We start from the raw sequence: 13,393 nt of genomic DNA on the forward strand, positions 1-13,393 counted from the left end.
AAAAAAAACAAAACCAGTTATAGCATTTTCTAATAAGAAATCTACAAAATAATTTTGAGGATTGCCATAAATGCACCGGGATGTACTTATGTGATTGGCGGAGTCACAATACCTCCCCCAACATCCCGCCCCCTCACAATCCCGACAGTCGGCATGCCGACCAACAGGGACTATTCCCACTCATGGGTGTCCATGACACCCATAGAGTGGGAATAGCACCCGTGGCGACCGCAGGGGCTTGTTGCGCTCGCCCCCCCACCGGAATTCCACTGCCGGGATACCAGCATCGGTATGCCGCCAGTCATGCCTACTACACCCAACAAACTTTATGTGCAGTCTACCAATTATGTTATAGGGGCCCTTTTAGCAACCAATATTTGTGGCTATTTCCAGTTTTTGTTTAGCTGCAAATATTAAGTCTCACCAGACTATATAAAGGCGGGACCTCAGCAGATATCACCAATACCTGCTGCAAACCCTCCATTCCCGCCAACAGCTGCATCCCCATAGGTTTCTATGGGGGCTGCAATGCTGACAGATTTACCAATATCCAAAATGTGAAACATTCTTAATATTGGCCCCAACAGCTACTGCCATCTTCAGGGAATGTAGTTCCGGCAGGGTTCCCTAGGAACCATCCACCAGAAGTTACCCCTGTGCATGGCGGTCAGCAGCCCTGAACCATTCTCGACACATTACATGGACTGGCTTCTTTCAGAGCCCCTGTCCCTGCCTGTGCTGGGTGATACATTCACCCAATGTGATCGCATTCTGCTATGCAATCTTGGGCACTAATACCATGCCCAGATCGCATTGCAAATGCGATCAATGATAAATTGGCCCATCAGGGTCTTGGGAAAATTCCAGGTTTGCACAATAAGTCATCATGTGTTATATCATATGAGAACAGTACAGTTAACAAACAGGCATAACCTTTAAAGTTCCTTCAAAAGCGTACTGTATGTCCCATCACTGTACCTAATGCAGAGTAATAATTTGCAATATGCGTATACCATATCTAGAAGTCTGTCACTCATTTTCATAAAATGTGCAAAAAAATCCCCCCGTTTATTATTACAGACAATTTTGCTCCCTAGATATAATAGATTAGGAAATTTTTTTTTAATGGGTTTTGGAAAGGAGTGACTTCTGATTGGTAGATACAGTATACTCACACCACAAATGATTACTCTGCATAAGGTACAATGGGCCTAATTCATACCTGATCGTAGCAGCAAATTTGTTATCAGATGGTCAAAACCATGTGCACTGCACAGTGGGGAGAGGGTGGGGAGGGGGGGGGGGGGGGGGGGGTGACGGATATAACGTGCAGGGAGAGTTAGATATGGGTGGGTTAGTTTGTTTCTGTGCAGGGTAAATACTGGCTGCTTTATTTTTACATTGCAATTTAGATTTCAGTTTGAACACACCCCACCCAAATCTAACTCTCTCTGCACATGTTATATCTGCCACACCTGCAGTGCACATGGGCCCTCATTCCGAGTTGATCGGTCGCAAGGCGATTTTAGCAGAGTTGCTCACGCTAAGCCTACGCCTACTGGGAGTGTATCTTAGCTTCTTAAAATTGCGACCGATGTATTCGCAATATTGCGATTACAAACTACTTAGCAGTTTCAGAGTAGCTTCAGACTTACTCGGCATCTGCGATCAGTTCAGTGCTTGTCGTTCCTGTTTTGACGTCACAAACACACCCAGCGTTCGCCCAGACACTCCCCCGTTTCCCCGGCCACTCCTGCGTTTTTTCCGGAAACGGTAGCGTTTTTTCCCGCACGCCCATAAAACGGCCTGTTTCCGCCCAGTAACACCCATTTCCTGTCAATCACATTACGTTCGCCGGAGCGATGAAAAAGCCGTGAGTAAAAATACTATCTCCATTGTAAAATTACTTGGCGCAGTCGCAGTGCGATTATTGCGCATGCGTACTAAGCGGAATTTCACTGCGATGCGATGAAAAATACCGAGCGAACAACTCGGAATGAGGGCCATGGTTTTACCCATCTGCTAACAAATTTTCTGTTATGATCAGGTCTGAATTAGGCCCAACGATGGGACATACTCCCATCGTTGTTGGAACTGTAAAGGTTATACAGGTTGAGTATCCCTTATCCAAAATTCAAAATCCCACATTTCTTGGTCCCATACTGAGATAATGACATATATATTATTTGTATATATAAATATATTATATAGATATATAATATAATATACATATATATGCGTCATTATCTCAGATGGGGGACATAAAATGTGTGATTTTGAATTTTGGATAAGGGATACTCAACCTGTACATGTTTGTAAACTATACTGTTCTTACATGATAGAACACATGGGGCAGGATGCAGCAAGCATTGTATTTTGCATGCTATGCATACTGCCACTCATCGCAAGCATATTGCCATTTTGTAACACTGTATGCTTTCAAAAAAATTGCAAAGGACAGCTGTCTTTTGCGAAAAAAAAGTCCATAGGTTTGTATTAGGCAATGCCATCTACAGACTGAGTTGGTCCAAGTTCAGGTATGTATCACTTTCCGGAGCTTGGTGCTTACAAGAAATGTAGCCAAACCTCCAAAAACGATCATTTCAGAGGTTTAACCAAATTTTTAGATTGGCTACATTACGCCGATGATGACCTACTAAGTGAATCTACTGAGGAGGTCTCCTGAGACTCTAAAACATAACTGGTACATTACACATAAGGTGCGTTTATAGCAATCCACAAAATTCTTTGGCAGATTTCTTATTAGAGATTGCTATAACTTGTTTTTAAAATATTCTGCCTCCTGAAATAGAGAATGATGGACTAATAAAACTAAGTATTTTCTTCTGTTCCAACTATTAAATAGATTTATTTGTCCCACTATAATACCACTAATTGGCAATAACCATATATAATATAGACAGTTCTTTGTCCATATAGATGTTTAGTTACTGAGTCAAATAAATGGGATATATTTGTGTTTGACTTTTCTATGGCACACTGGTAACTATACGTTTTAATTCCACTAAAACAGTAAAAGTTATTTTTTAAAAAGCTATTTAGAAAAAATGATTGCCCCACTAATAGAAATTAATTAGGTGCTTGTAAATTCATGGAGGTTTGCTAGTAGTTACAGTTATACAATGTTATAATGTGCTAGTAACAAACATTTACACTATCATCCATTTGGTAAGATTCCGAATCAGATAGCACATATATGGTTTATTCAGAGACTTAAAATTGCATACAAGGATCTGCAACAAATTTACAAAACTGATTGCTTAGCATATATTAATTAGCAGGTATCCGGCACACATCAAGTGTGATTCAAAAGCTTCTAAACAGTATGTATCACTAATACAACAATCTATAATTATATACCAGTAGTGACAGCACATTTAATTACAAAATAGTCTGTTTAACGGAATAAGCAGATATCCAGGCACACACCAAATGTGTATACCATATGTACTGCTGACACAGCAATTTATTGTTAAATACCAATGGCGACAGCACATTTAATTGTAAAACAAAATGCTTACACACATAATGATATAACTCTGAACGGCTGGTATGTCATAGATACAGTGAAGTTATAGAGCAGTGGGTATATATGTACAGAGCCGGACCTAACCACTTTAGTGCCCCAGGCAAGATTTTGGCTGATGCTCTCTAGCAGATAATCCCAACACCAACCATAGCGCTTATATGCGGCCTTGTGGGGACATGGTGATATACACACAGGGGCCTGGGAGGGGGGGTGGGGTGGAGATATACACTCTGGGGCCTGTGGGGATAAGGTGAAATACACCCTCGGGTCATGGGGAGTCATGGTAACACATACTGGGGCTGAGGGATGGATAATGCGACACACATACTGAAGCCTGTGTGGGGGGTGCATCATGGTGACATATGCACTGCGGCCTGGAGGGGGCGTGATGACACACATACTGGGAAGTGGTTGCATGGTGACACACTGGAGCTGGGGGTGGGTGGGGGGGAAGGGGCTACACACTGTTGCTTTGGGGAGGGGGAGGGGGATGTCATGGTTACATACACACTTTGGCCTGGGACAGTACAAGATCACACACACATGCACACAATGTAGCTTGAGGGAGAGTGGGGACACGGTTACATACACACTAGGGTATTATAGGGTGCAAAGTGACTCACACACCGTAGCTTGAGGAGGGCTTGACATGGTGAAATTGTCATGAGTGGTGGAGTATCTCAGAACAGGTGTTACAGTTGTTGGTCCTTACCGGTGCTTCCATTGGCTTCCTTCATCATTTTTCCATTTGACAGCAGCAGGGACAGGCAGCAGTGACTCCATGACTGCTGGAGCCTGCCCTCACTCCCCATTGGCTCCCGCTCTGCCCACACCAAACCCCCCACATCCATGCGCTGATCACTAAGGTGATCAAATCATACTGTATTTGAATGTAGCTCATCAGGTGAGATCGGCTGCGCTGCACTGTCCCAAACTCCCTCCTCACTCTCCCACACTAGCCGAACACTATAAGTGTTTGTTAAAAAATAAACACTTACTGTATATGGTAATATATTTTGCTGCCAGAGAGGTGGGCTGGCCTTAGACTTCAAAAATTCCTAGGCATTCCAGATGCCCTAGGCATTTGCCTATGTCTAGAGCCAACTCTGTATATGTATCTCATGTAGTGAACATAAAGGAAGCAGCTGCACACTTAAAATAAATACACAGATTTTTTCAAATTTGATAGTCGAGATTTTTGCATTCCAGCAGGGGTGTGTGTGTTAGGTTTAGGCTACGGGGCAAGGATAAGGGTTAGGCTGCAGGGAGGGGGGCTTAAAGTTAGGCACCCCCAGGGAAGGTTAGCGTTAGGCTGCTGAGGTGTGTGTGTGTGTGGGGGGGGGAGGGGGAAAGATTAGGTTTCGGTTGAAGGAGGGGGATAAGGTCAGGGTTGGACTGCTGCTCATGCGTGGGGGGAGGGGGGTATGAGGGTTAGGTTTAGCTGCAAACAAGAATGGTTTGGAGGTCCATTGGTTGAAGGTACTGTATGTATACTTACCTTCCCCTGTTGGGATTTTGATCATCGGGATGCCGCGGTTGGACAGTATTTAGAAATAAGGTCTACTACATTTAAAGGAGTAGTGTTACTGCGAACTCTGTAGTTGAAGAAAACATTTCATTATAATTAGATTCTGGAGGATTTGGGAAGCCAGTGAAAGGATATGCAGAATGGTGCGTAGATGTGGATGAATAACAGAGAAAGACCAGTTTTGCTGTGAAAGCTTTGGGGCATTAAAGCATGGAAATATGGGTGAAGGGAATGCCAGATAGGAGGAGGGAGCAGTGGCTGAGAAAGGAGATACTAGAGAGTATATGAGTTTCTGAGGCACCTTGGGTAAGAAAAAGGGTATATACCAATAATATTTCTGAGAGAGAATGGATGAGAGGAATACACAAGAGGAGAGTGTGGCAATTACACCAAGGCAGCAGATTTGGGAGACTGGTGTTAATAGCGAAGGAGATTTAAAAGACAGGTGTTGACTCATATAGGAGAGAAGATGTTATTCACTATTTTTGGTATGTTTAACTTTATTTAGCTTTGGACCATCCATGTGTGAAAGTTAGGTAGATTATATCAGGTAGTAGAAGACGGGAGAAGGTTAGGCCAGGAAAAGTAGATTTAGATGTTTCTCTTTGAGGTGGCACTGGAAGCTGAATGAGTAAATTAGTTCACCAAAAACCTTGTGAAAGTGAGGATGATGAGAGTGGAAATGATGGTGAGAGTGGAGATAGTGAGAGTGGGGATTGTAAGAGTGGGGATAGTGAGAGTGAGGATAGTAAGAGTGGCGATGGTGAGAGTGGCGATGATGGAGAGAGTGGCCATGACAATGAGAGTGGCAATGATGGTGAGATTGAAGATGGTGAAAGTGAAGGGGAGATTTTGGCAGAAGTAAAGGCGCTGATGGATGTATTGGAAATGTAGAAAGCAGTTCCGTTACTAGGGGTGCATGACTTGTGCGGCAGAGTGCAGGGCTCTGTGGACGGCACGTTGCTGCCCCATGGTCCTTACTTCTGGCTACCAGGATGCTTGGAACGGCAACCTCAGTCTGTGCAGCCACACAGGGCATCCTCAAGACACCCTGTGCACTTACTGGAGCTGCCGCCCCACTCCCAGTGTGCAACATCATGAGATCACAGACATGACATCATGATGTCACATGCTGAGTGAGCGAAAATGACCAGGGAGCAGTTGAGCCTTGTTACGGTTCTGTTAGGAAGTGTACCACTAAAACAACTGTGGGGTCTATTCATGGAGCAGTGAAAAGCCCTGTTTTGCTGAATTAATTCTATTAATATAGCGGGTTACCGTTGAGAAGTTCATTACTTCTCCGGCGGTGCCCCTTCTCCCGGTCTGCATTGCATCACCATACTTTTCCTATTCCGCTGCTCTGTACAGATTCGCCATCTCAGGATGGAGTAATCTGTACTTCAAAGCGAAAAGAGCAGAGAAAAGGAATATGTCCCTGCTTTCTGCCCTTCATCAAGCTTCACCACCTTTATAGACCTTTATAGATCAGCAGCAATTGTAGCTGCTTTCTTGTGCCCTGCCAGTCTTTGTATGCACATAGGACGCCAGCACATGTGCAGAAAGAAACTACTATGAGAACCTCTTTTCTGAAATCACAGGAAATGAAAAGACAGAAGTAGAAGACTGGATCCCCAGCGCCCTCATTTTCAGATTACATTGCAGGAAAGGTAAGTATTCATATATTGCTACCTAATAAAGCTGTACAGTATATTACATCAAACAGAACCACAGAACTACATGAATAGACCCCTGTGTCATGAAAGCCAATGAAGTGAATGGGTGTAGTATGGAAGGTCGACCACACTTAGGTCGACAGTGTCTAGGTCAACCAGTATTGGTCAACAGTAACTAGGTCAACAGGGATTGTAGGTGGACAGGGTTTCTAGGTCAACATGTTCTAGGTCAATGATGGCTAACCTTGAAACTCCAGCTGTTGTTGAACTACACATCCCAGCATGCCCTGCTACAGTTTTGCTATTTGGCCATGCTAAAACTGATGCAGGGCATGCTGGGATGTGTAGTTCAACAACAGCTTGAGTGTCAAGGTTAGCCATCACTGTTCTAGGTCGACAGGTCAATAGGGCGACTTGAGTTTTTTAAATCATTTTTTGCGTCATTCTCTCCGTACAGTGACCGGGAACCCCAATTAGTGCAACGTGTCCCCTCGCATTCGGGAAAGGTGCCTCACTGCTCTCGGCACAGGTTACTATTCCCACTCATAATCCACGTGGATCATGAAGCGTGAAAAAGTTCAAAAAAAGAAAAAATTGTGAAAAACTCATGTCGACCTTTTGACCTTTTCGACCTAGAACATGTCGCCCTAGAAACTCTGTCGACATAGAAACCCTGCTGACCTAGTTACTGTCAACCAATAGTGGTTGACCTAGACATTGTCAACCTAAGTATGGTCGACCTAGAGACCGGATACCGAAGTGAAAGATGCGCAGAAGGAGAGCAAACATTGGATTCTGGTACTTTTATTATAAATGTAGATGATTATACTCCATATTTTCATTGTATTATAAAATACTTACAGAATATAAATTTAAAACTAATATCTGGATAGCCAGACATGACCGTAAATGTTCACTTCGCCAGGAAATACAGTAGCCCAGTACTTTTTTGGTGCACCGGTGATGACCTCTTTCCCTTCCCTATCTAAGTCCTTTCCGTCTTTTTCTTGTTGTTCTCCTTTCTTGTTCTCCTTCTCTTCTCTCCATACAATATTTTATAACATGTTTTCCTTTTTTAAGAGAAACTTTCATTGTTCTTTTGAACCTGTTTATATACCATGGTCATTCATATGATGTATATTGTACTCTTTTCTGTATTTTGATATTTATCATAGCATACATGTGTATTAGTATTTAATTGTTACTCTACTTGCTTGCCATGGGGCATACCACAGTTGTTTTCTCTTGTTCAAATATATATATTAAAAAAAATCCAATGAATATTTCTTACACAAAAAATAAATAAATATTCACATCATTAATAAATTGTGTTAGATAATGCAAACAAATCTTGTAATGGGCGTTACATGCACACAAGTAACCTAACTGTAATGTTTAGAAAACCTGTAGCTTAAAGCAGTGTTTGGACAAATCTTGTGAAAATATACAAATATTTTGTATTCAATGATAATATATTACCATATAACTTAAAATGTACTTATAGGCATAGATACATATATGTGATTGAATATCTTTACATTTAGTTGTTACAGGAAAGAATGACACTAGCGTAAACTGCACGTCTTTTTGCAATTAAAAATTCAGCACTTGTGGGGTAAATGTACTAAAGCTTCTAAAATATGAAAAGGGAGTGATGTTACCCATAGCAACCAATCAGGTTCTGTCTATGCATTTCCTGGGATGCAATAGAGAAATGATAGAATCAGATTGGTTGCTATGGGCAACATCACTACTTCTAATTTTTAGAAGCTTGTGTAAATTCACCCCTGTGTATCTGTCAGTGGAAAACTGAGGTTACTGGAAACTACAGTATTTACTTACCACTCTCTTAAATATCCTTTAAGGATAAATAAAAAAAAAAAAAAAATATATATATATATATATATATATGTATATATAAAAACAAATGTTTAATTTATGATAACCTGTGTAGTTAGTTGTGTATTTGGTTTCAGGCTACTGATTTCTAATGCTTTTATACATAAAATACAGATGTTTAAGATTCAAGAAAGGATATTCTCTAAAAATACCAGATTATTTTAAGAGAAGCAATGTGATGAAAGCAGTAGAGAACAACATGATAACTTAGAGGGATCTCACTTACTCCCAGGATAAAAACTTCTTCACATTATGAGACCAGAACAGAAACCTACATTTTTAACACAGCAGAAGCAGTTTGGTATATACAGTAGATGGTGAGGAGACATAACTGTCCAAAGATTAGGTTAACATGCAGTGGTGGCTCCAGATTTGGGTCTATAAGCCCCCCTCCTCACTACCATGGTTTGTACATGTGAAGGTCAATGACATGCATGTAGGACTCATGGGTCATAAACCCAGTAGTCCTCACAATGCAAAGGACAGAGCTTTGCAGAGATGGGACAGCGCAGTCCAAAATTCAAATAGGGGAGCCAGACCAACTGCCCTCCCAACACGCTGTTAAAGATCACTGGTCAGGATTCACTGGCAGTTGGTGTGGATCCCCTATTTGAATTTTGAACTGCGCTTGTCCGTCTCTGGAGCCACCACTGATGGCATGTATCATACAATGCATATTGCATGCGATGCATCTCACTACTTACCACATGCATAGTGACGTTCAATAATGCCATGTGCAGGAACAAATGCCAAGTTCTGTCCTTTGCGTTGTGAGGACTAGTGGGGAGGGGGGTTCAGAGTGGTAAGTTTAGCTTTCCAGAACTTGATACATATAGGTAATGCGGCAAATCTCCAAAAATGGCAGTATTCTGAGTTTAATCAGCATTTTACTCATAGTACATCCCACCCAGTGACGTGCACTGAGGTGAGGTGGAGCCTTTCCTGTTATACTCCAGTATACTCCAGAGTTTTGACTATAAAAATGATATGAAAAATACAAAGACTATATTATAAATATCTTCTTTGTATTTTTCTAATAATTTTTATAGTCAAAACTCTGGAGTCAAGGTCTAGGGTAGGTGAGATGCCTGTCTTTTCCAATCTTTTCCATACATCTGTGATCAAAACTCCTCAAATTTCCAGCAGTATATACTGCTGCACGTTTGTATAATGTCCACATGTACACTTTGGCTTATATATTGTGTGTAAATCTGGCTCTGGTACTAGCCAGTGCCTCCTCGGCCATTTACCTCATTGCACGTCACTTCCCATCCTTAGCTGCTAAATAAAATTTGTAACTGAGATGTGGCAGGAGAACCACTAGAAAAAAGACCAATGAAAAGACATTAGCAAGTTCAGTAAAGCAGAATATGATCGACACACATGGATAGGGATTAATGCTAATACAGTGTATACAAGCACCACAGGATATGTGTGACAAACCTCAACACAGTGAAATATAGTAACAGTACTGTGTTACTGTTACAGCAATAAATGTGTTCACTATATTACTTTCGTATGGACATACTGTATTTTAATTGTGTTCATACAAAGTTGTTATATATAAACACATAGAAATGTCTTTTATGAAGTGTGTATTTAGTAAAAATATATTTACACCACAGCACTGCCAGTAACACTGTGCTAATAATATTCTGCATCACTGTGTACTTTGTGTTACAATTAACGTTCATTAGTAGCTGAAAATCTCTACTACATAGATACAAATGTTTATACAAGCTGTGAACACATTAACTTAGTTACAGTGTAATAATACCTTATATGTTAAATTATTAACATTTCTTTTTGTCCCTTTTCATCATGTGGTTATCAACGTACTCCAATATTTAGTTTTCATTTTTTCCAAGTGCCCAAGTGCATGGAGCAGAGCCACATTATAATGGCACCCTTCAATGTTTCTGATTTCAGGTTTGTATTGGCAGGAATTTGATGGAGTTTGTAGATCTTGGGGACTCCTTCCAGTTGTCGATGCTGTTGGATGGACTTTTTGTCTGGATCCTGGTGAATGAGGTTTGTCTCCTGGAGCTGCTATCAGAATCTTCTTTGTTTGATGTTCGCTTGAATTTACTGCAGCACAGAAAACTGTAGATGAAATCTTGCAGTAGGTGTCCACTGAAAAACATGTATATCCAAGGGTTGCAGCAACTGTTCAGGCTCCCTAACAGGGCAGTCACGGTAATCACAGTGTCTTCATTGTCTAGAGAAGAGTAAGCAGATTGCACTGTAAACATGTTTCCTCAAGGTTAATTAACATAGACCTAACAGTATTTGCCTTAGCTGAATTAAAAGGATCCTTATTATGAATGAGGTGAGTAGAAGGATACTAGCGTTCGAGTTAGAACTACATTTTATTGAAGTTTGTCCATTTAAAGAAATGTAAACCACTGGTTGCTTCACAGAAGGATTTGGCTGAAGGAATCAACATGGGATCATAGGGGGTCACCTACCTGGCTCACATTCTTGCATGGAATGCTCTCTTCCTCCAGGTATACCATGCACCCAGGGTTTCACTCCCATTGTATCAACCAAGATTTCCTACTTATGCTATTTAATATTAGCGTCTTATGGTCTTTATTAGCTGATAATAACTCTATACCTAATATACAGAATTGTTTTATATTTTTTTTGTGAATGGCTTAGAAAACATTTACACATGGTGAGTTCTTCCAGCTAGTTAAGACGTACATTGGCTGAACTATGTGCTGGCTAACAACAATGCACTGTATTGTCTGGATTGTCCAAATGAGATGTTACTGCGTGTGGACATTACAGTCACAAGTATCATTACATTTAGGTAAAATAAACTGCCAAGAAAGCTTAAGTACTGTAGATTACTGCCACAGGATTTATTTTTGTGACTTAAGTCGGCAACCTGTAAGTCTCCAGCTGTTGTGGAACTACAAGAGTCAGCATGCACGGACAGGGGCTATATACTGTAGTTCAACAAGTCAGTAAGTCATAGGTCCTTGATCATAATTAAGTAAATATTTTGTAAACATATGCAACATACATTTAGTTGACTGGCAGCAAGAGTATCCAGGGAATGCAACTTACCAATCCAGTTGACGTCTTTTGCATAGACCGACCACATCTGGATGGTGAAGAATGGCGTCCAGCAGATGATGTAGGCTGACACGATCACGAAAGTCATTTTCACTGTCCTGACCTTAGCCCTGGAGATGGTCCTCACGCTGCTCACAGAGGTGGAGAGCAGCCCGTAGGTCTTCTTGCTGTCCGCCTCCTCATTCTTGGTCTTGCACTTTATGTTTCTCCAGATATTGTAGCAGATGAATCCATAGCAGGTCAGCAGGATGACCACGGGCACCACGAAGATGCTGACAGTGATCCATGTTACATAGGCTTTTAGCGCCACCGGTGAGATGAAGTCGCCCCAGCAGTCGTAGACCCCGTGCCCCAGCTCTCGCAGCGAGAAGATGCCATACTGGGGGGTGCTGAGCAGCAGGCTAAGGGTCCAGGCGCCGCCGATCATCAGGTAGGACCTCTTCGTGGGCTGCTGGAGTGTCTTCAGCGGATGGCAAATAGCGATGTAACGGTCGGCGGTCATCACCACCAGCATGTAGGACGAAGCGAACATGCCGAACACCTGCAGGTGCTTCACAATGCGGCACAGTGAGTCCGGCCCATAGAAACGGTAAGTGACCTTCCAGCACAGCTGGGGCAGCACCTGGAAGAATGCCACCACCAGGTCCGCCAGGCTCAGGTGCTTTATGAATAGGTGCATCCGAGACATCTTCTTCTTGGACTTGTAGAGCCCCAGCAGGACGCTGCAGTTCCCCAACACCGCGGCCACTAATATGACGGCTAGCACGGCCACCTCCACCTTAGCCAGCTCCTCGTCCCGGTACAGCAGCTCCGAGGCGTTGGCAGAGGGCAGGCTGGTATTAGGCTGGATGGAGGGGAACTGGGAGGGGGCTGTCCTGTAGCTCTCATTCCCCAAACTCATTTCTTTCCCGGAGTCTCCGTCCCCGTAGAGGCGCATGGTACTGCTGCTGAGTGGGGATGCCACCTGCGATGGTAGTGCGGCTGTATATGCGGCTGTGTTTATGCGCTACAGATCGCGGTTCCGCGCTTCCCTTCCTTCCCTCTGTGCAGCGAGCCCGGAGCGTGTCCTGCAGCCAGGAGGATGACTGACACTACTTATACAGCCCTCCTCTCCCTCTCCCTTATATAGGGTCTCAGATCTCCTCCTGTGTGACAGCGTCATGGCATTCGTGCTCAGGACTACAGCTGCATGCAAGCAGGTTGTATCTTCATTTATGCATTTTATGCAAACTGTTTCTGAGAATGAGAGAAATAGAAATATATTATGGGAATTCTGTAATTTCCACTTCTTGGATAATTGTGTATACAGATGTTCTACTACTGTATAAATAGCCACACTCCCATTGCTGTATTAACCAACATTCATGTAACGTTCAGATTCTCTAGGTATTTGTTACTTATGATGAGTGTTTTCTCTATCTGCTGGGTGATATTTGTTACTGATCTGTCTGTAAATTATTGTTGAAGCTGATTCCCCTGTCTTCTGTTTATTCCATTCATAAAAACGCTTGGAAAATGAAATAAATAAATATATATATCTGTCATGTATAGGTGCGCACTCACCATCTACAGACGCTCCTTTGAGAAACTATTAGCCATATCTCAAGCAGTATAAGATGCCGTGATTAATATATACGTTTGTTTGGAAATGAAATTGCC

At 42.3% G+C, this 13,393-nt stretch overlaps 1 protein-coding gene across 1 annotated transcript; it reads right to left on the bottom strand.

Moving 5' to 3' along the window:
- Positions 1-7,063: 7,063 nt before the first annotated feature.
- AVPR1A (arginine vasopressin receptor 1A) lies at positions 7,064-12,841 on the bottom strand. Its single transcript, XM_063927732.1, has 2 exons — positions 11,726-12,841; positions 7,064-10,868 (listed from the first exon to the last, which is right to left on the bottom strand). The coding sequence occupies exons 1-2, from the start codon at positions 12,669-12,671 to the stop codon at positions 10,576-10,578; spliced, it is 1,239 nt and encodes a 412-aa protein (XP_063783802.1). The 5' UTR covers positions 12,672-12,841; the 3' UTR covers positions 7,064-10,575.
- Positions 12,842-13,393: the final 552 nt, after the last annotated feature.

This window comes from Pseudophryne corroboree, chromosome 6 (assembly GCF_028390025.1).
Source record: "Pseudophryne corroboree isolate aPseCor3 chromosome 6, aPseCor3.hap2, whole genome shotgun sequence".
NCBI classification, from domain to species: Eukaryota; Metazoa; Chordata; class Amphibia; order Anura; family Myobatrachidae; genus Pseudophryne; species Pseudophryne corroboree.

What these genes read in the sequence shown, in the direction of transcription:
- AVPR1A (XM_063927732.1), bottom strand. Translation starts at nt 12,671, where the DNA reads ATGCGCCTCTACGGGGACGGAGACTCCGGGAAAGAAATGAGTTTGGGG. An exon ending in AAAAGACGTCAACTGGATTG is followed by an intron (nt 10,869 to 11,725) that starts GTAAGTTGCATT and finishes ACTCTTCTCTAG; the next exon opens with ACAATGAAGACACTGTGATT.